Genomic DNA, 22,831 nt, shown 5'->3' on the forward strand with positions numbered 1-22,831 from the left:
GGGTGGAAGCGTTTCGGTTCAAAACTAAAATCCTAAGGAAATAATTGCCAATTGGTTTCTTTGTAATTTGTTTAATCTTTTCTGCTCTGAACAAACATAAGTATGAACTCTAAAGGGGAATCGAAGCAAATATTGATCAAACAGTTTGTTTGCCTTGCCTTTTACGAGCTGCCAACGGGCGGCACTTGATGGCTCGAGCTGCAGTTGACACAGTGCCCCTCCAGCACTCCAATCCTCCTTCGGAGCCGGTCCCGGTCCCGATCCAGAGCCAGATCCACGGCGGCACCACAACCGGAAGCTCTCTCCGCCAATGGGGGTGCATAAATGTGTCGACGCCTCCGAATGTTTGTCAATTACTTTTCACGGCTCGCTTTTCCGGGGCCATTTCCAATCGAACTGGATGTGCGGAAATAGATCAGAATGCGGATGGGTCTCAGATCCAGGGAAGCCAACGCGTAGACCTATTTAATTTGTTAGTACAAAGCAGGCACACGTATATAGTAAAATGGCAAAATAATAGAAGCGGAAAATATATTACTTACTAAAATAATCGGAAAAGTTGTTATTTAAATTCACATAAGTAAGTTAAAAAAATAAGTATTTATAACAGTAAAATAACTAAACTTTTAATTTAGTTTTAACTTGTGAAAGTAGAAATATAAACGTAAGCAAATAACACGAGAATTTTGACTAAGTTTTAGATAAATTTAAAATAGTGCTACAGTGTAAATAATATTAGATATGTTCAACTTAAAATTACCCAAAAACTTCCCAACCATATTTTATAAGTTAGGGACTTATTGACTAGTTAATTGGATCATTAAGCCCGTTACTCATAGAGGGAAGGTACACAGTATTTTACTTATCGTATTTCCGGTGTAACAATCCCACTTTCCAAGTTTAGCCATGTCCGTTTGCCCGTCTGTGATCTTAGGAACTGTTGGATAGGGCGTACAGATTCTAGGGATTCCTGCGCACTGGAAAGTTTGTAAACATAAGGTATGTTCAAATCGGACCTATCATTAAATGTGCTTTCGCCGCCAACTGGAGCCAGTCCCCAGTTTGTTAACCAATTTTTTTATTTGCTACATGTATGCCTTACAATATTGTGTATGTACTAAGATTTTTTGTAATAATTATACTTATATTTAAAAAGGCCGCGTAGTGTAAGTATGACCTGCTCGAACAAGTCTTAATACATATATTCGCCATTTCCCGACTTCTTTAGGTGTCCGCTTTTTTTAATCAGTTATTATAAAATGATTTTAATTTACACAGTGCAGCCGAAAATGTAACTCCAGGATTAAATATCTCATGGGTATCTTTTCTTTAGCTTGCTTGGGACGTTGAAAAGATTTAATGATTTTATGTTTTTGTATTCTTTTTGTTTATAAGAGATATATCCCTTAAATACAATCAAAGTTTGGGTAGACGTCCTAGAAATATAATAATAATAATATGAACAAAATTTAAAATATTTATTTTAATTCTGAAAAGAATGAAAAACGGCCTTTGAGTAAAGTACAGCCAATTTCAACCTCAAAAGCTCTGTTCATCACTTTATATCCGCAGTGCAATCAAATTTGTGTTTTTTTTTTTACTTCCAATGGAAGTGCCAAAATAGTCACTCAGGATGCCATGATTTAGTATCCAAATTACGATGTTGACAGGTCGGTGAGGCATTCCAATTGAAACTATTCCTTGATCAGACTTCAAAAAACGCAGGATTCGGGAAAGTATACGGAGATAAAAACGTAGTTTGAGAGCCGGCGTTAGTTTCCCGATCCCTGGAACCTGCATAGCGCTCAAGATGCGGAAGATGCAGATTCTGGTTCAGACGCGAGACGGGCGGAAGAGCATCTACGAGGTGGACCGCTTCGGGACGGTGGGCCACCTCAAGGAGCGCATCGGACGCACCATGTGCGTGCCCATGGGCTTCAGTCGGCTCACCCACAAGGGCCGCATCCTGGCGAACCAGAGCGTCCTCGAGGACGTGGGCATCAAGAGGATGTCCACCTTGGACCTCTACTGGCAGCCGGTGGTGCTAACGCCCAAGCAGCTGAGCGAAAAGGAGGGGGATCTGGACAAGCTGGAGCAGAAGAAGAACAGTGTGCAGTCCGGCATGGTTGAGAGCTACGACCAGATGCTCAAAACTGGAGGAGTGGTCAAGGGTTTTGCCAGCTTCCAGGACAACGATGCTCCGGCCCAAGCAGACAGCTCCAATTCGCTGATCCAAGAGGACGACGACGATGATCTGGAGGACCAGGGCCTGATAACCCCCTCTTCCGACGCCCTGGACTTCCTGGGAGTCACCATGAGTCCCATAAAATCCGATGATCTTGATGACAGTTTGCAGATGGACCTTCTGCCCGAGGTGCTGCCCCCAGATCCTTTCGTTCTACAGAAGATTCCGGAGGCCAGCGCTCCAGCGAAGCCCTCGACTCACAAGAAGAAGGGCAAGAAGAACCGCAAGAAAAAGTAGCCAGTTCTATATTTTTGAATTCTGCCCTGTGCCGCATTTCAATTCGAAATTCCTGACCAACTCTTCAAACGACGTTTTGAAACCTAAATTTGCGTTACCAGCAAACTAATAAAACAAGCGATCACTTGAACTATAAAATGATTTTTTATACCCTTGCTGAGGGTATAATGATTTCAGTCAGAAGTTTGCAACCCAGTGAAGGAGACGGCCGACCCATAAAGTACATATAATTTCTTGATCAGCGTCGCTAGACGAGTCGATCTAGCCATGTCCGTCTGTCCGTCCCTCTGTCCGTCCGTCTGTCCGTCCGTTTCTACGCAAACTAGTCTCTCAGTGTTAAAGCTATCGGGCTGAAACTTTTCCAAAAGTCTTCTTTCTATTGCAGGTAGTATATGTAAGTCAGAACCAGCCGTATCGGACAACTATATCTTATGCCGGAGCGGACAACTATATATGACATGGGAACTATCGGGGAAAAATTTTTAAAAAAATTATATTTTCGGTATTTTTTAACATATAACCACCTAAGCTCGGAAATAACATTTTTTAATTAGATTCGAATTTCGAATTAAATTTTATCAAAATCGAACAACTATATCATATAGCTGCCATAGGAACGATCGGAAAATAAGTGGTAAAATAATATGAAAAAATTATATCTTCAGTGTTTTTAGCAAATAGCCTCCTACGCTTGGAAATAAGATTTTTAAAATGTCCTTTCTTGTTTTAGGATACAATTTGTTTTATTTGAAAGACAAATGAGGTCAAATTGAGGTAAATATTTTTTTAATCAAAAAATAGATTTTTGAATCAATATAAAAAGTTAAAAAGTAACTACCATTATAAATGGTTTTGAAAGAAGTTAGTTTTTAAAGGGAAAATCAGAAAAGGGAAATGTAGGGAAGGGCGACGAACCAATTAAAAATTCCAAACAATCCACAGTCCTATTAGCTCTTATCGTGAACTAGATTTTTGAAATTGAAATTGAACAACTTAATTTGTTAAATCATAACACTACTGAAGTAGATTTTTTTAAGCTTACAGGTTTAAGTGGGTTTTTATCAGTTTGTCACCATATAGTGAAAGAAAATTGTTTTTTTCGCCAAAACCTGTAGGTTTTAACTTTGTTGGAATTTTACCATCAAACTTTTTCAGAAATAACCTTAGAACGTGTCAGTAACTTTAGACTTCTATATATATAACAAAATATTGATTTTGTCAGTCATCACTATACCCTGCACTCCCCCAATAAATAAAATAATACAAATATTTAGTACTACCTAATCGGTGCAAAGCGATAACAATTTACTGATCTGCTCTGCTTAAGCCATTTATTCCAAGCGCAACCGTTTAGTTCCCAATTGTTTATACTTAAACAAATAATTAACAAATAATGGCATGGCCAATGCCATAACAATTTCTCAAATTTATGAATTATTTATGGACTGCATAGGCGGTTCCATGCGATCGAAACGGTTCTGAAACTGCCAAAAAATAAACGAAACACTGGAGAAGGAAACCACTTAACTCAAAATAATTGTAAACAGAGCGGCAGCCGAACCACGAACCGAAATCAAGGAGAAACAATAACAAGCAGTTCCGTAAATGGATAATGGATAATGGATAAATCCTGGGCGCAACTGGATGCGTAGATTTATATAGGAGCAAGGTAAACAAATCGCTGCGGCTGGAGACCCGGCCAGGTACCAGGCTCCAGCCACCAGGTACCGCTAATTGAATGCCCGTGGCTGATGGAAAGCAGACGCCCCGGCCGAGCGGGGGAGTTCCCTTTGATCGGTCCAGTGCTCGGGTTCCCCGGATCTCCGCAGGGCAAGATCCCGGGCCTAATGGCCAGCAGACGCCATTTTCTTTGGGGCTCTACCGCGTCTTCGCTCCTGCTCGCTCGCGTTGGGCCCAGTTTTCCGCCTTTCTCGTGCCCCTGCACTGAGGAAAATGTATCTCTCGGTCAAAATCCATCCATAGTTTTTATTAATTAGAGCTAAGCTCAACAAGCTTACTGCTCCCTTCTATCTTTAATGTATTGCACAAAATACTGATTTCATTGCTGGTTGTTGCTTGAGTAATTATCGAGTGAATCATTAAATATATATACTTTAATATATCTCAGATCCGTTTGAATTAATCCTATGCTGTGATTTTTTAGCATACAAAATGACTTGTTAAAATTGTGATAAATTCAAAAAATATTGTTTAATACGGAGATAATCAGTAAAAATATGTATATTTTTTAGGAAATAAAATATAAAATAAATATTGTTATAATAGTTAATGAATCTTCGCAACTACATATGTATTTTGAAATATGAAAATTGCCCATGATATTAGCAGTGGACTAAAAAATAAATTTTACATAAATTGCCATTACCTAAAATAATAATTTCCGTTTAGTATTTTCTAAACAAGGCGGTGTAACTCGGAATTCATGAATTAATATTTTACTGTGTTTTTCCCGGTGTGCCCTGCCACTGCCTTAAAATTCCGCTTTCCTCTTTACGGTTTATTTAGTGTCGAGGTTATGGCGCAATTTGTATTTATGGCCACTGGCAGCACCACCATCGGCTGCACTGCAGCATGAGCACCACGGAATCCATGAGCAGCGCCGTGTGGCCGCAGTCCAATTAAAAGCGCTTTCCAAATGGGGCGCTGACTCAGGTCAGCCACCCACTCGGCGGGCACGCCCACGGCCCACTGCCCCTGCAAGAAGTAAACAAAGTCCGAGTGTGGGGATCACCACCCCGACCTCCGACCTCCGCCTCCTGCCCGTCTGCAAAGGCCACGCCCACCCAACCCGAGAGAAAGAGAAAGAGCGAGCGATTTATAGACACTGAGATCGGGGAAAGGAGAAGTGAGTGGGGGCCACAGTGATCCCTACTTATTGGGAAACTATTGGATAAATGAAGCCAATCGAAGAACTTATTGATACCTCGGAATATTAAAATTCAATTTACTCCTATCAAGTTTTTGTAGACAAATATTATTATGAACTAAATTAATAATGTAATTACAATTTATTGAACTGTGGATATTTACCATTTTCTTATTAAAGCCCACCCGAATTTAAAAAGAATGCTTTTACTAGTCATCTTTCTAAATAAAATTGTCTTTAATAGGAAATACTTTAAGTCTCTTGTGTGTAAGTTCAATATAATCAAAGAAAAGGCACTCACCTTGTTTTAAGAATAAGTTAATATTAGGTTTTTAAAAATACAAAAAACCAACATTGAATTTGATAAAAATTAAAAATGAAAACATCCATACCTATTTGTGAATATAGTATGATGTTTCGTAGGCTTTTTGAGTCAGCCCTTTAGTGGATATAAAAACCTTTATTAAAATATTAACAAACTGGGTAAAATGTTGTTTTTGTCACTCAACATGTCCAAATCATCTACTTATCATCTTATTAGAGTACAGCCTACACCCAACAAAAATCGTTATTAATATGCCCCTATTTAGGTGGCAGTGTGACCAAATTAGGTGAAGAATTCTCTAAGGCAAAATTGATGACTTTTATTAACGCAATATATCTAGGAAAACCTGGCAAGAGATTTTTACGAGAAAGGTTTTGTGTCAGAAAAATGTGTGTATTCTATGATAAAACCAAATCTTGCGAGAACTGAAATCTAGGAAAACCTGGCAAGAGATTTTTACGAGAAAGGTTTTGTGTCAGAAAAATGTGTGTATTCTATGATAAAACCAAATCTTGCGAGACTGACATCGTTCTACTCAGGATGCGATCCTAAGGTCTTCAAGAACTGCAGCTCACTGTATGCACATCTGGTAAATGCCTTTCTCGCACCCTACGCTCGGCTCTGCCCGGCATATTCCTCTGCGGCATCTTAGAGGACTGTGCGATCCCAGAAGAGCCACCACATGTCGACCCGGTCCGCGGAGGAGGAGACGGCGCGGCCATTGGTGGATCGCTCGGCTCGGGGACCGAGTCTAAATTTGGATGCTGCCGGCGGCGATTGGCGGACGGAAATGGGGAGATGGTGCGCCCAAGAGCTCGAGAGGCAGAGGCACGGAGCGGCTGGCCCGAAGCGAAGCGGCACGGACCTCTCATTCGGCGGACCAGCGCTTTACGGAACGGATGTGTGCGTGATCAGAGATCGGATCGGATCAGAGCAGATCAGATCAGTGCGGTGGACGCGGTGCTTACGGATGATCAGTTCGCACTTGGCCGGAAGAAGGTGGCAATTGAGACAACTCAACGCTTTCTGCCAGGCGCAATAGAGAGAAAACAAATAAAGAAGTTCAAGTCAATCAATCAGCCGAAACCGAAAAAACAGACGGGCGAATTTTCGCCAGTCAACGCGATCGGGCCATAAAAACATTCGAGCCAAGAAGAGGAATTGATTTTCCTCTTTCGATTCCACCTCGGTCCCGATCTCCATTCTGATTCTGATTGACAACCGCGAAAGGTTGCGGTGGCTTCTCACACCCCTTCGCCGAGGATAGAGCTTTTTTTTGCAGTGCACAGTGAGTGAGTGAGTGAGACTGTGTGGGTGCAATAATCAAATTTGACAACTGCGCGAAGAACGTTTGAGATCAAAACAGCGCGGCGAAAACAAATCAAACCGGAATAAATGGGCCAAGACCTCAGTGCGATTTCCTTTTCTTTGCTGTGAGCCCCAGAGACACACACCCCACACACACACCCAGCCCATCCGACTCGCGATGACGCACCTGATGGGGCCCACGGAGTGCGCCAGCGCCATGATGACCACCTCGATGCAGTTCCTGGACACCGGCCTGCCGGACTACAACTGCTACGCCAACGACTACTGGACCTCGCCCTACATGACCGGCGGCCTGAGTCCCATGAAGCAGATCGAAGGTGAGTCGCCGACCCTCCGCTGGAGGGGATCATCTGTTCCGAGTAGCCTTGCGGGGCCTAATGTTCAGGTGGAAAGCAACCGAACCTTGTAGTTATAAGGGGATTTCGATTCCCGTACTTACTTATAGCACATTTTTATTTATTGTTTTATATTTTATTTAAAGTTCTACTACTACTATATTTAACAATGAACAACGAAAATAAACGCTTTTAAATTAGGGACTCTTATCTAAATCCTCAGAACCCTTATATCTTATATACCTTCCCAAAAAAGTTTATTGATAGAAAAACGTAGAAAAATTCATAAAATTAACAAAATATTCAACATTTATATAACAATATTGATATACTCAAAATCATTATACATTTATAAGGTATAGCCATTTATTCTTATCCGTACTCAAAAGTTTTTGCTTCAAAACTTTACTTAGGAAAATTCTATAAATTTGTTTGCTTATTTACTATATTATTATAGGTTCTCATTAAAGTTAAACTTCTGTGTTGTTATAAAATTTCAAATTTATTTTTTGTTATGCCACATTTTAATGATCTATCTTTAACTGAAATCATATGCTATACTTTTTTTCGATTTAATGTGTAAAATCTACTACTATTAAAGTTTTTTGAATTGATTTTTAAATCAAACGTAATATTGGTGTTTGTATTTCTGAAAACCTAAGGCTAGGAAGCTAATTATATGGCAAATAAGAAATAATAATATTTAAATATTATCCTAGTAAATTCATATTTTTGTTAGACATATTTTTGTACTCAGAAAATTCTATGTCAAACAATAAATTCCTTTAATTTTACATTATAAAACTTTATGAAAGGTGAATAATTGTATTCTACGTACCCTTCTAGTGGTTACTATAGTGTTTTTATTGGTTAACTAATGGGTGAACTAACAACCGTGTTCTTGTCCTAAGGTTAGGAGTTAGCAGAGAAACCGAACCTTAATGATAAAATTGTTTCATATTTAATATTATTTTTCACATTCACAAAACTTTTATATTTCCAATATTTAGAAAAATTAATAAACTATAGGTATTGAAAGCAGAGACATATATTTTAAAAAACGGCATTTTTGTAGTGCTTCAAATACGATGATGTATTTGTCATGGAAAAACGTAAGACACGAGGCAAAGTATGAACAAGTGCCAAACATTTCTAGGAAACTCAGGCAGTGAGTGAGGGAATTTCATGCCATTTGTTTGGACTTCAAGTGACCCAAAAACTGAAAGAAAATCCGCTTCCGATACAGTAATTAGCAAAGTACACGGACCGTGGCAGCGGCGGCACAAGTGACAAGAGACCAGAAAACCCCAGCAATTAGCTCCGAGTTCCCGGATCCGAGATTCCCGATTCTCGACTCCCGATTCCCGGTTCCCGCTTCTCGACTCTCGTTTCTCGTTTCTCGTTTCCCAAGTGGCATTCCCCGTTCTTGTTGTTGTTTGATGTTGTGGTGTGACAGAAAAACGATTTGTGGTGCCAAACGTTAATTGATTTTAGAATTCACTCGAGCAGCGGAAAATGCCGAAAAAGCGTCTCATGAGGCGATAAAAAGGCGACCTGTCAGGGGTCATTGGCGGCGTGGCGAGTCCCGCAACTCCGAGACGGTGACAATTAATTGCAGAAAATCCGCTCGGCAGCCGGCGAGGCATCCCCAACGGGGAGATCCTAAATTTAGAGCGGCCACTCAATCAGCAGCCGCTGCCTGACGCCTTTTTATAATTGGACATGTTGTCCCATTTGCCCGAAGCCCGAAGCCCGAAAGCCGCCTCATTACCCGCGTAGCTCGCGGAGCAGGGACATTAAGATGTGTGCTACGGGGCCTTCGATCAGGACTCCGCGCCTGCGCGGCGCCGCCGAGCGCCCCGGCTGCCACTTTAAATCGCATAAATCACGTTAAATATGAAATTAGCAAGTCCCAGCGTCTATATCAAGCCCATCCACTTGGCTCACAATACACGCGGGACGTGTTTGATTTATAGGCGCGTATTTTCCGCCCATTTGTCAGGAATCTGGAAAAGTGGGTTGAACTGAGCTCTTTATTTATTTGCTCGGGCCATTTTCGTTTTTCGCACAAGCGAGTTAACTATAATTTCTACTTGGGACGATGTTTTATTCGATTTCTGCAAGCTAAAGAGAACTCTATAGGGATTAGAAATACAGAATTTTTGTTCAAAATCAACACAAAATAAGTCTGTTTATTTTTATTTTTGGTTCATCTAACAGTGCTCTATAACTAATTTTATAAAATTATTTATTTTTCCCTTTTAGTTTTGATCAGTGTATAAGAAAGTGTAGCCTCATTAGACAAGGAGAGCTCAGTTTTAAAGCTAACGCCTACGAATATTTCTACTTATTAAAAAAATGTGCAGGCAGAACCACTATGAAGGCGCTTTTGATCGTGAAATTAAAAGTTGGGATTAGGCATGCGGATTCTAGGGGTTCCTGCGCAACGCAGGCCGTTAAGATAGAACTTTAAGAAATTTTAAAATTTTAAGTCGCAAGCTAAAACCGAAATATACAAATTTAGATTTTATTATGATTCTATGACTAAGAACCCCATGTTTGCCTTTTCCAAGTGCCACGCCCTCTCTAACGCTCATAAAAAATAAACATTTTTGGAGCCCACAGTATTAAAGTCACTTGAGCAAATAAAGCGTTCTTTCTTGTTTTTTAAAACTATTTAAATTACATTTTAATACGTAGAAGCCAACAATATATTAGTGGTACGATTTGTCCTACTTTTATTTTATTTAATAAAATATAATAAAATGTAAAAGCTGTAGATGGGTATGTTTAATAATTCTCACATTCCACTTTTTTAAGTACCATAAATATATTCTTAATCTAATATCACGTACCTAGTATACATTGTAAAAACATGCCTAAGGTGTCACAATTATTATAATTGCTATTCTATTACAAGAAATTCCGCTAAAGCTACTAAAAAATTTATTATTATTGATAGTAATTTATGACTATTATTTATTTTATAATACAACATGAATGATGTATTAAACATTTTCCGACCAACTTATCCTTTATTTCTATAAAAGATTTATTTGTGGATTAATTCATAAATAAAATAGCAATAATGTACATTTTCTGAATGTTTGAAGACACAACATTATCATCGTTATTTTAATGTGACATCTATAGAAGCTTCAAGCACCCCTGCTAGTTAAGTTCCTGTTCATTTTTGGCCCCAAGCTTACCCACCTGTGACCCCTTATTGCAGCCTGCATCCAAACTGCTGGCAAGGATCGTTCGTACAAGCCGCTGGAGCAGATCGACGCCAAGTTTGCCGACATCGAGACGCACAGTACGGGCAGCACTGGCACCGCGAACAGCAGCAGCAGCAGCCTCTCCAGCGGCAACCCCGTCTCCAATCCCAGCTGCCAGGAGCAGTCCTCGTCCCTCCTGCCAAGCGACTACCCCGGCGGCAACAGTGAAGCCTCGGCGGCAGCAACAGCCGCCGGCACGGCAGCCACGTCGGCGGCAGCGGGCGGAGGCAGTGCATCCGCGGGATCCAAGAAGTTCAAGGGCCAACACAAAAAAGACAACAGTGCGGACAACAATTCGGCGAAAGCCAACAGTAGTAACATCAGCAAAGGGGTGAGTGGGGGGAAATATTTAAGAATGTAATAGGAAACCATTTCTACATTTATATTTCTTATGTGATGCTACGACTTGAGATCGTTTAATTTATAAATTATTTTGTGAGCCAGGAGTCGGAGCCAGTGCATCCATCGCTCGCCCAGGCCATCGTGGTGCTGGAGACGAAGGCGCTGTGGGACCAGTTCCACGCCCAGGGCACCGAGATGATCATCACCAAGACGGGCCGTCGGATGTTTCCCACCTTCCAGGTGAGGATCGGCGGCCTTGATCCCCACGCCACCTACATCTGCATGCTGGACTTCGTGCCCGTGGATGACAAGCGCTATCGCTACGCCTTCCACAAGTGAGTAGACCCTTTAGGTGTTTTGAGGAGAAAATAACCAGGATTTTAAACTGATTTTGCATATTTTTGCTTAATTATGAAGTCATTTATGAAAGATCAAAATCGAATTTGAGTTTTTTAAAATTTAAAAATTATGCATTATTGCCGTCAAATAAAGTTGATAAATATTAATTGCGTGCCTTCAGCTCCTGCTGGGTGGTGGCTGGCAAGGCGGATCCCATCTCCCCGCCCAGGATCCACGTGCATCCCGACTCACCTGCCGCCGGCTCCAACTGGATGAAGCAGATCGTGTCCTTCGACAAGCTGAAGCTCACCAACAACCAGCTGGACGAAAATGGTCATGTAAGTCATTGGATTATTAAATATTTATATATTACATATTTATTTAGATATTAATGCACTTCAAATATTTAAATGTATATTATTTTTTATTGCTACCTTTTTCTTAGTTTAAGTCATTGAAAGGTCAGTAAAAATATCTAGTGTATCAAGATTATAAAATATATATTCTCATTTTTAAGGATACTTTTTTTTTAGTTTAGGTCATAGAAAGATAAGTAAAGTATCTAGTGTTTCAAGATAATCTATTATTTAAAATGTTTATTCTCTATTTTATGGATAAGCTTTTCTTTAATTCCCTGGTTTTGTTTATTTATTATCCTGCAGTTATTTTGCTTTCATTCTTGTTTTCAGGGTTAATTAAGGTCAAATACTGTTCGGAGTGGTCTGGTTTTTCATTTTTATAATTTATTTTGCAGATCATTCTGAACTCAATGCATCGCTATCAACCTCGATTCCACTTGGTGTACCTGCCACCGAAGAACGCGTCCTTGGATGAGAGCGACCACTCGCGTCACTTCCGCACCTTCATCTTTCCAGAGACGAGCTTTACGGCCGTAACTGCCTACCAGAATCAGCGGGTGAGCAACAGGCTTTATTTATTTATTTTATAATTTTCTTAAGTATTTTATATTCTAATAAGATAATTAGAAAAGCATAACTTCAAAAGCATGCTTTGGAACCTATTATTTCGAAACGTATCTATAGACGTTGAAATGCTTAAATTCCATACTTAAATTCCATACTTAAGAAAAGTGTTTACAACAATTTTTGGTAAAGGCGTTTATATTTAACGCGAATTCCCACCCCGCCACTAATTGCCCAATGCAATTCCCCTCCGCACTTTTACCCTCCTTATTTTCCCTTGGCATACCGAACAAGAGGCCGCGACCATTTTGTGCCATTTCGGCCTTATTGTTTATGTTTTCCCATAATTTATAACAAACAGCGGCCAAAGCTCGCAGCCCGGTGCCGCGACCCCATCCACTGCGAAGCACAGAAGCAGCACAAATATATTTGATTATATTTAAGAACAGCGTACGCGTATCCAGAAAATGCAGCATCGACCGAGAAGATACTCTAGTCCCCGATTTATGATTTCACTAAGAAATAAAGTGGGCTATATCTTAGTAGATGCTCTGATAACACCTACAGAATTATCATCTGTTTTCCAGGAAATAATTAGAGTAGAACCTTATGACTCATATATGGTTTATTAAAGTAAGAACTGTAAAAGGTTCCGGTACATTTTAGTATAATAAATGAGTTCTTTATTGATATTTTCTTAAGAATGCGATGAATTTTCTAAGAAAGTGCGTCATAAAGGGGTGAAAATCAGGTGTGCGATATGGTATACATACCTACACACAAAAAACTATTGGCTTAAATAGAACAATATAATAGTTAAATTGCCCAACCTTTAGCATAGTCAATCTCACAAGAACAAAGTACACACAGCTTATTATGATAATTTTACTATTAAATACCATAAAATGCACAATAATATTTTAAAAAGTTAACTAACTTATTCTTTGGTAAATTTTATCTACAAATTTGTTTTGTGTGTATGCTGTTTGGGACAAACCGAGTAAGATTTCCCGCTAATTTTTATTTTTGCACCACTGACAAGCCCTTGAAACGGGGTTTGATATCAGGTTGAAGAGCACCTGGGGCGCCCCTATTTCTTATCGCATGTTGGACGCCCAGCCGAGGCAGCTCGAGGTGTTTCTGTGCGCTCCTCATATTTGTCCCGGGTATAACTCATAATTCCGGCCAGTGGGTCGGGGGATCGGGCCGGGGCTCGGGTACGTCGGCTATAAATACAGCCTAGACATGCTCGGAAAGTATTTAAATTATTTATGTGCTCGATGTGGGTGGAACGCCTTTCCACCCGCCCTCGAATTTATTGCAAATCATTGCGTGGAATTCCAGTTGTAAACATTTTTCTCTAATTTGTTGGGTATTTAATTTATTTGTTTTGCTTTCGACATTCCTCCCATGCCTCTCCAGCCCAATAAAAATACTTCCCCATTTTCGTGCTCTTGCAGGTGACACAGCTGAAGATCTCCAGCAATCCCTTCGCCAAAGGCTTTCGGGACGATGGCACCAATGATGTGTAAGTGGAATCCGAGTTTTGTGTACTTCGTATTTCTTAGGTTATATTTAATCTCTATGAAAACCAAATCAATTTGCCACATATGACTATATTTCTGTGCAAATTTTAATTGCAAAGCATTTGTCAGGGGTTGTGCCAGAGGAATTTTAAGTCGAAAATTTCCGTTCTGTATAATTTTGAAACAAGATCCGAAAACATGTGTTTTAATTTGTTCTATATTTTCAAAGGCCGCAATTGAATGCATACATTGCTCTGGTATTTTCCGTAAATATGCAATCTTTGAAACACTTTTAAGATTGTATTTTTCAACTTTTAATATAAAAAAGCTTTAGGAACTACATGTGATTTGAAAATTGGCCTACTTTGCTATCATACCATTCCTACGCTTCAGCTGGCATGCCAACATTTGGGGGCCACCGAAAACTTAAGATCCCAAAATCCAAGTGGAACTAGACATTCGGTCGACGGGCCGAGACATTCCCGGAAAATATCGAAAAGTCTTGAAACCCCGAAACAATAACTCAAAAACAAAAGAACTTCAAAATCTAGAACAGAAGCCGGAGATGTCGAGCGGCATGGGACTGACGATGATGCTGATGGGACGGCTGACAGATGCGCCGGCGGCATAAACAATTTTCGGGGGCTTTTCATATTTGTCGAACTGCAGGCCTCGACTCCGGAGCATAGTGTAAACAAATCGGCGTCCGCGATTCCCAATTTTGTTTACGAGTATGCTTAGAGCTGTTTATCACAGGGAATACTTCAAATAATTTTGAGGCTTTGTTACAAACTTTCAAGCATTTCCGAATGTTTGGCTGGGGCTTTTGGGTCGAGTTCTATACAATTTCGAACACAAATATTTATAATATTTTCCAAGACATTCTTTTTCACTTCATTTCATAACTTGCCTTTCAAGTTTTAAGTTAGAAAAGTTCGTTAGTCTGCCACATATTGGTTGAGCTTTCATATGTAATAGTTTCAAAAAGTATGATCTAATTTTATGATCTATTTTCTTGCTAAATCTCTATAGGTATATGGTTAGGTATAGCATTAATCCCAGAAACCCTATAGATGTTTCATATTACGCGAGAAAAGAGGCGGAAGCCTTGATTATGAAATATCCGTTTCTTCTAGAACGCCACCTAGTGGTAGGAAGTGGCACTACTGACGATGCAATCCCTTCAATTTCACTTATCCATAACTTTAAAAGCAATTGTGCAATTGAGCCAGCTTTTAATTTGTTAATAGGAAAATAGAAACCAATTTTAACTTCAAAAAAAAATATCTCTGAAAAATATTTAGTCTAGTAAATTTCAGACTCATTTTGTTATCTGTTTAGAACTTAAATATGTTTTTGTATTATTATTTTTAAATTAAACTTGCTTGCACTTACAGAACCTCTGGCGGTGGCAGCATGTCGTCCATGAGCCACGAGAGTCAGGCTCGCATGAAGCAACAGCAGCAGCAGCAGCAACAGCAACTGCAGCAGCAACAGCAGCAGCAGCAGCAACAACTCAAGGAGCGCGCGGCGGCCACAAGCAACTTCGGCCTGAGTTGCACCGACCTGGGCGTGGAGCAGCAGCAGCAGCCACAGGGAGTCCTGCAGCTGCCGGCCACGCCCTCCAGCAGCTCCACCTCCGGCAACTCCCCCGACCTGCTGGGCTACCAGATGGAGCAGCAACTGCAGCAACAGCAGCACCAGCAGCAGCAGCAGCACCAGCCCCAGCAGACACATCTCCACCAGCAACATCAGGCGGGCCAGCAGCAGGCGCTGCTGCAACAGAGCCAGAACCAGACCCAGTACGGAAGCTATCACCATGCCTATCAGCCGCAGCCCCAGCCGCATCCGCTCACGCCCCACTCCACCAGTTCCGCATCCCCGCCAGCCACTGCCGCGGGAGCCACTGCATCGGCATCGGCAGCCGGAGCAGGAGCAGCTTCGGCCGGCACGGGAGCAACCCAGGTGATGGCCGCCGCCAATATCTACTCGAGCATCGGGCAACCCTATGCCCAGGAGCAGAGCAACTTCGGCGCCATTTACCACCACAATGCGGCTGCTGCCGCCGCCGCCCACTACCACCATGGCCACGCCCATGCCCACGGGCACGCCCACAGCCACGCCCACGGCCCCTACGCCAGCGCCTACGACAAGCTGAAGGTGTCGCGGCACGCGGCCGCCGCCGCCTACGGCATGGGAGCCACCTACCCGAGCTTCTACGGCTCGGCGGCCCACCACCAGATGATGCGGCCCAACAGCTACATAGACCTGGTGCCGCGCTAGAGAGGATCTGGGCAGAAGCCACCCGATGGTCAAGAATGTGTGCGCCTAGGATCGGGTTCATGGGTCCCCTGGCGACATCAACTTAAATATTCTAGGAAATAACCCTAAACTTGCCTGTAAAAATTATTTAATACTCTAAATTAAGATTACTTCGTCAATATCTAGGAGCACAAAATATTCCTGCCAAAACTCTGTGAAGCCAGAATATATTTCTAAAGTCAAGAATTTTCGTTGTATTATTAGAAGTTTTTTAAAATTCTAAATATTTTTGAAAAGTTATAACTGAAGACAAACACATATTTTTTTAATAAATTAGGAATACTTATTGAATCTGAAGTAAATAATACAACAGCCGAAACTAAAAAATAAATACTTTAAATATTAAAATTTAATTCGCTCAAAAATACAGAATGCCAAAAATTTTGCTTAATGTTAAAGTATGGAATGCTCTTAGAAAGAATGTAGCTAACAGTCTTCAACTTTAAATTCAGATCAGAGGATATACACTTTAAGCATTGAACCCTCCTTTAAGAGATTTCATTCTTGATTTTAGAACTTCAATTATTTGGTCGGTGCAGGAATCAAGTATTAGCAGCCAAATATAAAAGCAACAAGTATTACAAGTATTTCTACAAAAATATTACCAAAATAAATAGTGTTTTTTTTTGTAGTGTAGTTCTTAACATTATCGATTCATGTGCAACAAAATCATATTTGATGTTATGTGTAGTGTAATTTTAATATGCTTTTTTTTCTTAACATTTTAGTTACTTTGTTTTTTCTATGTAAATACAAAATACGCATATCTCGCTATATATAAAAACTGAAACAGTTTAAATGAATAAAACAAAGAAAATTAAAAGTAAACTTAAAACCAAAAACGTAAATTAACAAAAAAACTGAATTTTATTTCAAAATGGACGAAGTCAATTGGGAAATGAGAGTGCCACGGGGGAAAACGATTTTCCATTTACCATTTTGTTTACGCTATAAAGCACTTTATCTCCGTCTCTCTCGAGCGCACGTTTTTTGTCGAGTGCCCCGTCTCTTTCTAAACAGAATGTGCCGTTGTTTTAATTGAGATAAACCAACGAAAGAGCAGCGAGAAAAGGAGGCTGGAAAATGCTTTGAAAAATGGGAAAACTTCCGTGAAAAGGGGAGAAAATGTAGGGTGGGGGCTGCGGAAAAGGAGGAGTTGTGATCCAAAAATATATACGTAAGGGGAACTACTGAAATTGATTAAGTTCCAACGTGCTCCATTTTTAAGGTTTCAGCAAGTCTATGATCCATTTTTATTAAAATAAATACTAATAACTACTAATAACTTATATTAGCAATATTGTTGTCAGTAGAAGCATTGTTCAGGAGATTGGATCTGTTAAAATCGTAAAACATGAAAGAACCTAACTAGAAGAGGAAGGAAGCCAATCAGATGAGATTACAGACCCCGAGATTTTAGATTTCGGGACTGGAGCGAGTTTATGGGTAGTGTTTCAGCAAGAAGCAGAAGGAGGAGTGTCAGGCGATCGGGGTTAGAGGAAAGAGACAGCAAGATCTACAAAGGAAGCCATAAAGTCGTATCTTCCATTTTCCTGCGCTTTGATTTCCCATCGACTTTCTTTGTTATCATTGCGCGTCCATCGACCCTCAAAAGAGTTTTCCATACTCTGATAAGTCTTCCCCCGACGATTGACAAGCCGAATGAATCTCCGGCCCGAGGAATATCGATTTCGGGGCACAAATGTATATAAGTATTCCATGGACTTGGCAGGCCATCGATCGATCCAGAGTGGATTTAAGTGCCAAACTGAGGATTTCAGGTGGCCATAGGCTGTCATGTGCAATAACTTGGGGCGCAGATAAAAGGCCAAGCAAATAATTAGGCATTTTCATGGGTTTCTTGATCTCTTGATTCTTCATTATTCATTTGTGCGAATAAATATATCAGTATTTTTATTAGCTTCATAAACGTGCTGATTAAAGAACCATTGCCCTGGAAGGTTGCCGGATTTTCTGCTTAGCAACTGGTTAAATAAGGCAAAAACCTAAGAAATGAGGCAAATACCTAATGAAGCACACAAAATGTAAAGAATATTGATAAAATAATATAATAATAAAATAAAGAGAAGTGCGTTAGAGAAAAATACCGTGCTAAAAACAAGTGCAAACGCCCTTGATTTAAGAACGATTTGTGCTCAAAAGTTCTGACATCGAGCACATTTGGGAATTTTAATATCCGTCAGCTCTAATAATTCCCAAGTGTTTATTCGGAATGTAATCGGTTAAAAGCGGCAAGTCGTAATTAAACTATAAATAATATTTTTATTCAGATATATCTCGAATGTTTCGTTCGTACTAGCATATAATATGAACTCAGTTTAATTGCGTAATATTTGTATATTTATTTAAAAATTACCCGTCCTTTAATCATGACTGTAACTTATTTACTTTATTATTAAATCGTTCTTGTTTTTAGTGCAAATGTGATTATAATTAAGAACTATTCATCCTTGATTGAAGACCGAAAGGCTCTCGAGCGTAGTATTTTTGGTCCTGAAAAGTCGTGCTTGATACTTCTTGGCTTCTGTATTTTCCATGCTTGGTGAAGGTTTGTCACCGAAAATACTTGATTCAAGCGCGAGATACTGTATTTTTTCTGGCTGTATTTTTATCAGCTGCATAAACATTTTATTTGTAAAACCATTGTGCTTGAAAGTTGTTGAATTTTTGCTTGGCAACTGGTGACATTTAATATAAATAAAGAATCTTCTTTTTCAGTTAAACTGGAAAGAAAGAAATAATGAAAAGTATATACTCATAATAAATATAGATAGCTTAGAGCTTATTTTCTTATCTTAAGGTAAAACTACGAAAATTGTTTGATCCAAATTTGAAAGACCGAAATCTAAGTAAATTGATATTGCTCTATGGGAAATGATTATAAGCACCTGGTTTGAAAAATTTAAAAGAATTATCTACCCTTCCCAAAGTTCACACACAACCATCGACCTATCAACAAGTTTTCCCGGGGTGGGAATTCCTTTCCTGCCACATGGATGCAGCACCACCTCCCGCCCCATATAGCACACATCATAGCCGGTCCCCCGACCCCCAATCCGTCGGCGACACATCTGTTTGTTCTTGGGCGTTGTTTTTGTGAATTTTATGCAAGTGATGAGAAATTTATGTTCTACTTGGTCGCCGCTCTAAGCGAATTGCATGCCAATTTGTTCTTATTTATGGGTCCTCCCATAGGAGCCGTGCCAGAGGATGCGGGGTACGTATGGCGTTATTAAATTCTAGACATGCGCTCGCCGCTCTTTGAAGCCACTGCCTAATTTAGGCCCTTTCGTTACTCGAGACCTGGCCAAAGTTCAATACGCCGCACAATCAATCTGAAGCCTCCGCCGTGTCACCGTTTCCGTGTGACTAATGAACGTCGCCTTTGATGGCTTGTCACGGTGCCCGGCCATTGTGCCGGGGCGTGTGAAACTAGTTCTGAGTTCTCCGCGCAGGTTGGGCGTCAGGCGAGTGACGTTACTAATGATAAGGAGGCCATGTGTCGCACGCCGTGCCCCGCCGATCGTTCCATCCGATTACCACTGTACTGCACAGATACTGCGCTATATATACATTTCGCTGGCCAGGGAAGTATGATTGATTTTGGTGATCTGAATGCTGGAAAGCTCGGATAATACATCATTTTGTATTTAGGCATGTTTTATCGTTGAAAAGATAATGTTATTTTCATTAGAAGGAAAGTACACCTTCCACAAGAAGACAAAAACTCAGTTCTCAATATCTAACCTTCCAAGTGTATTGGTATGTTATTGAGAGTTACTTCTACTTTCAGCCAAAGTATTCATTTCATTCATTCATTCGCCCATGCGGATGTTATAATATATAGAATGTAGAATTTATAGAAAGGGAGATGTTTTCAATGCATCTTGCAACATACATTTTAATGCATATATCTTTAAAATAAAGCTCTTAACATGAATGACTACTTGAAAGTATTAGTATTATGAATAACTCATTGATATGAATAATGGTTTTTAGGAAACCTTGCAAATGTTATATATTCTGTGTTAGAGTTAAAATTCTTGGCAGTCAAGCGACGATATCATGTGAAGGACTGAGACAATTACATTATTTTATATAGACCGCCTAAAAAGCTAACTCACTTCACCCTGATGAATGATTCACTTACATTCCAGTGATTCATTTTAGGGAATCGACTGCCAAGGAAGTGAGTAAGAAATCGGCTCATCACTGACTAACGTGGATAGTCGAGGGAGTGTCGGGGTTCCGAGGGGCAGCAGGGACACGCTCTATAAGGTGTCACGGAACACCCGGCCAGGCCAGTCCGTGGAACTCTCCTGCGAAATCAAGTGGATTCCTCGTAGGTTCGCTCACTATCGCCCGCCACTTTTTGTGGGCCGATAAGCGGTATATGACGTACAACATCGCCGATCCGACTTATGTACAGTGCTATCATTATGTGGTGATAATGGCCAGCGGGTGGGGTGGCCCGGTGAAACTAGGGTGGGGTGCGGGCCAGTGGCCACTTGAAGTGGCATGAGATATGGTCGCCGGGGTCGGCTTGCTGCCACTGTAAAGTGAATGGTTTGGATATTTATTGTCGCCCCGCGCTGTGGTGGGTCCACTCTAGGCACACACACACTCGCCCGCGACACACACACATCTGCGCCGTCTGCCGTGGGTGTGTGTGCTGTCGCCTGTCGTTTCAATCACTCGCCTGGTGTCGAATTGCTCACTCTTTGGAGACAAGTAAGGCACTCTGAAAAACTACGGAATATATTTTTGAATTATAGGTAAAATATTTAATAAAATAAAAAGACGTTCCCATCGAAAAGGTTTACTAGAAATTAAATGAATTAGGCTTAACTAATCTACTTGTTGCTTAGAACTCAATGATTTTTGGATGGTTGTTGAAGAGGTTTTATTTAATAATACAGCAAAATTATAAAAATAACAATCTGTTGTTTATTAACAAATTACATCCTAGCTGTAAGCCCAAAAATACACTTTTTCGATTGACTCATCTGGAAAGTGGAGCAATATCAACTTGTTGAATGTGGAATATTTTGCAAAATGCATATTTAAATTAGTTGACGCATTTTTTCTCTGTGCACAGGGACAGCACACTGAAACTGTTGCTCCCATCGACTGTGTGTGTTTGTTGTCGTTTCGGGATTTTCGGCACAAGACCGGGCGCATCCGTGGCTAATCGCTTTGAAAGTGAAACCGTGTTTATGTTGTTGCCTTCGATTTTCCGCTCTACGAGTTTTCCCCTCAGATTTCCTCCTTTTCCCCGTTGTTATTGTTGCTGCTGACACTTGAGGCTTTGTTTACGTTTTATAAGGATAGGATATTTTTGGGGATATAGGCCTTAGTAGGGTGACGAAAAATGTATATAAGGAGAGTTCTCACACCAGACAATATTAATACAATATAAAATAATTTTTGTAGGTAAAAGCATTATAAACTTCAAACTCACATTGCTATCCAATCATTGTAAATAAATTCAATTCAATTCAGAATTATAAGCATTAACCTTAAAGGTATTTAAAAATTTTGAAATGTTTGATGAACGAACCTTTCTAATAAATTTAGAAGGTCAACAATATCTTTATATTAATTTTAGGCATTTAAAATATAAAAAAAATAGTTGAAAAATTATAAATTCGGGCAGGATATCTCAAATTCGACTATTTAACCACTCGTATTTGCATTGTTTTAGCCTTTTCAAGTGGACGACCGACGAGCCCCGAAAAAGGAGATCAAGGATGAGGGCAGGAGGATGCGGATGAGGGATGCGCGGAGGAGGAGGCGGAGGCTATCCCTTTTGTGGGGACGCATGCGCGACTGTCGAGTGCAATTTTGACATATTGCTGACACGCCCACAAACAAATCTCCCGGTGGATCTGTCAGTGCCCCATGGAAATACGCCGACTCCCCGAAACTTTTTCATCTGGCGCACGTGCTCGAAAGTGCAGCCAACAATGTTGCTGCTCTTTTACGAAGCGTGAAAATTATGAAATAAAAGTTGCATAAAAATTCAAAAAATAATGCTGCACTCAAGTACCGACCATTTGAACAGTGCTCAAAACATATAAAATAAATGTTTTATTGAAATTCAAAATAATGCTACATTTAAGTAGTCGAAGAAGTGGAATATTTAATAAAGAAAAAGGGTTCCAAAATCTAGATTATAAGCTAGCTTTTTTTTAACAATGTTTTTATTTCTTCATATGTTAGGTACGCAAAAATATTTTTTAGATTAATCTGGTGAACGATAGTACTCTTATGAGGGAATATACTAATGACAAATAATTTAACGACACTTTCGGTGGCGCAAATTATGTTTTGATGGCTTGGGACCAATTAATATTACACAATGCGCATAAGAATTGGGGAAATTTATGTAGGGAGCTCCTTCGATTCGGCGGAAATTGGGCGCATAATTCAGAAAAATGTCGTGCCATAAAAACCGTGTGTTGAAAGAGGAAGAAGGAGAGGGTGTGGTCGAAGGAGCCGAAGGAGAGGATATAGTCGGGCGCACTTACCGAAATTAATGCCATCGATGACAACATAGCCACCAGCAATAAAGGCAAACGCCAGAAATAGCCGCGAGCAGAAGGGAAAATGGGAAATGGAAAAGGGAAAACCATGAATGGCAGTGGTGGTGGGGGAGCGTGTGGGGACAATGTTGCCGCTGGCTGCACAATTATTGCCAACTGCTAACAGATTTGTTGGCA

At 40.3% G+C, this 22,831-nt stretch overlaps 2 protein-coding genes across 2 annotated transcripts; both read left to right on the forward strand.

The window, feature by feature from the left end:
• Nucleotides 1-1,648: 1,648 nt before the first annotated feature.
• LOC108033032 (uncharacterized) lies at nt 1,649-2,612 on the forward strand. Its single transcript, XM_017107158.3, has one exon. It carries the CDS (start codon nt 1,811-1,813, stop codon nt 2,480-2,482), a length of 672 nt encoding a protein of 223 aa, XP_016962647.1. The 5' UTR covers nt 1,649-1,810; the 3' UTR covers nt 2,483-2,612.
• Nucleotides 2,613-6,102: 3,490 nt separating this feature from the next.
• On the forward strand, nt 6,103-16,936 carry LOC108033196 (T-box transcription factor TBX1-B). Its single transcript, XM_017107442.3, has 8 exons — nt 6,103-6,179; nt 6,234-7,340; nt 10,591-10,967; nt 11,081-11,313; nt 11,499-11,655; nt 12,072-12,233; nt 13,701-13,768; nt 15,164-16,936. The coding sequence occupies exons 2-8, from the start codon at nt 7,181-7,183 to the stop codon at nt 16,047-16,049; spliced, it is 2,043 nt and encodes a 680-aa protein (XP_016962931.1). The 5' UTR covers nt 6,103-6,179; nt 6,234-7,180; the 3' UTR covers nt 16,050-16,936.
• The last annotated feature ends 5,895 nt before the right edge of the window (nt 16,937-22,831 follow it).

This window comes from Drosophila biarmipes, chromosome X (genome assembly GCF_025231255.1).
Source record: "Drosophila biarmipes strain raj3 chromosome X, RU_DBia_V1.1, whole genome shotgun sequence".
Lineage (NCBI taxonomy): Eukaryota > Metazoa > Arthropoda > Insecta > Diptera > Drosophilidae > Drosophila > Drosophila biarmipes.

Excerpts from the sequence above, each read along its gene's own strand:
- LOC108033196 (XM_017107442.3), top strand. The coding sequence starts at position 7,181 with ATGACGCACCTGATGGGGCCCACGGAGTGCGCCAGCGCCATGATGACC. Across the intron at positions 7,341-10,590 it reads TCCCATGAAGCAGATCGAAG|CCTGCATCCAAACTGCTGGC; the intron begins GTGAGTCGCCGA and ends CCCTTATTGCAG. Across the intron at positions 11,656-12,071 it reads AGCTGGACGAAAATGGTCAT|ATCATTCTGAACTCAATGCA; the intron begins GTAAGTCATTGG and ends TTTATTTTGCAG.
- LOC108033032 (XM_017107158.3), top strand. The coding sequence starts at position 1,811 with ATGCGGAAGATGCAGATTCTGGTTCAGACGCGAGACGGGCGGAAGAGC.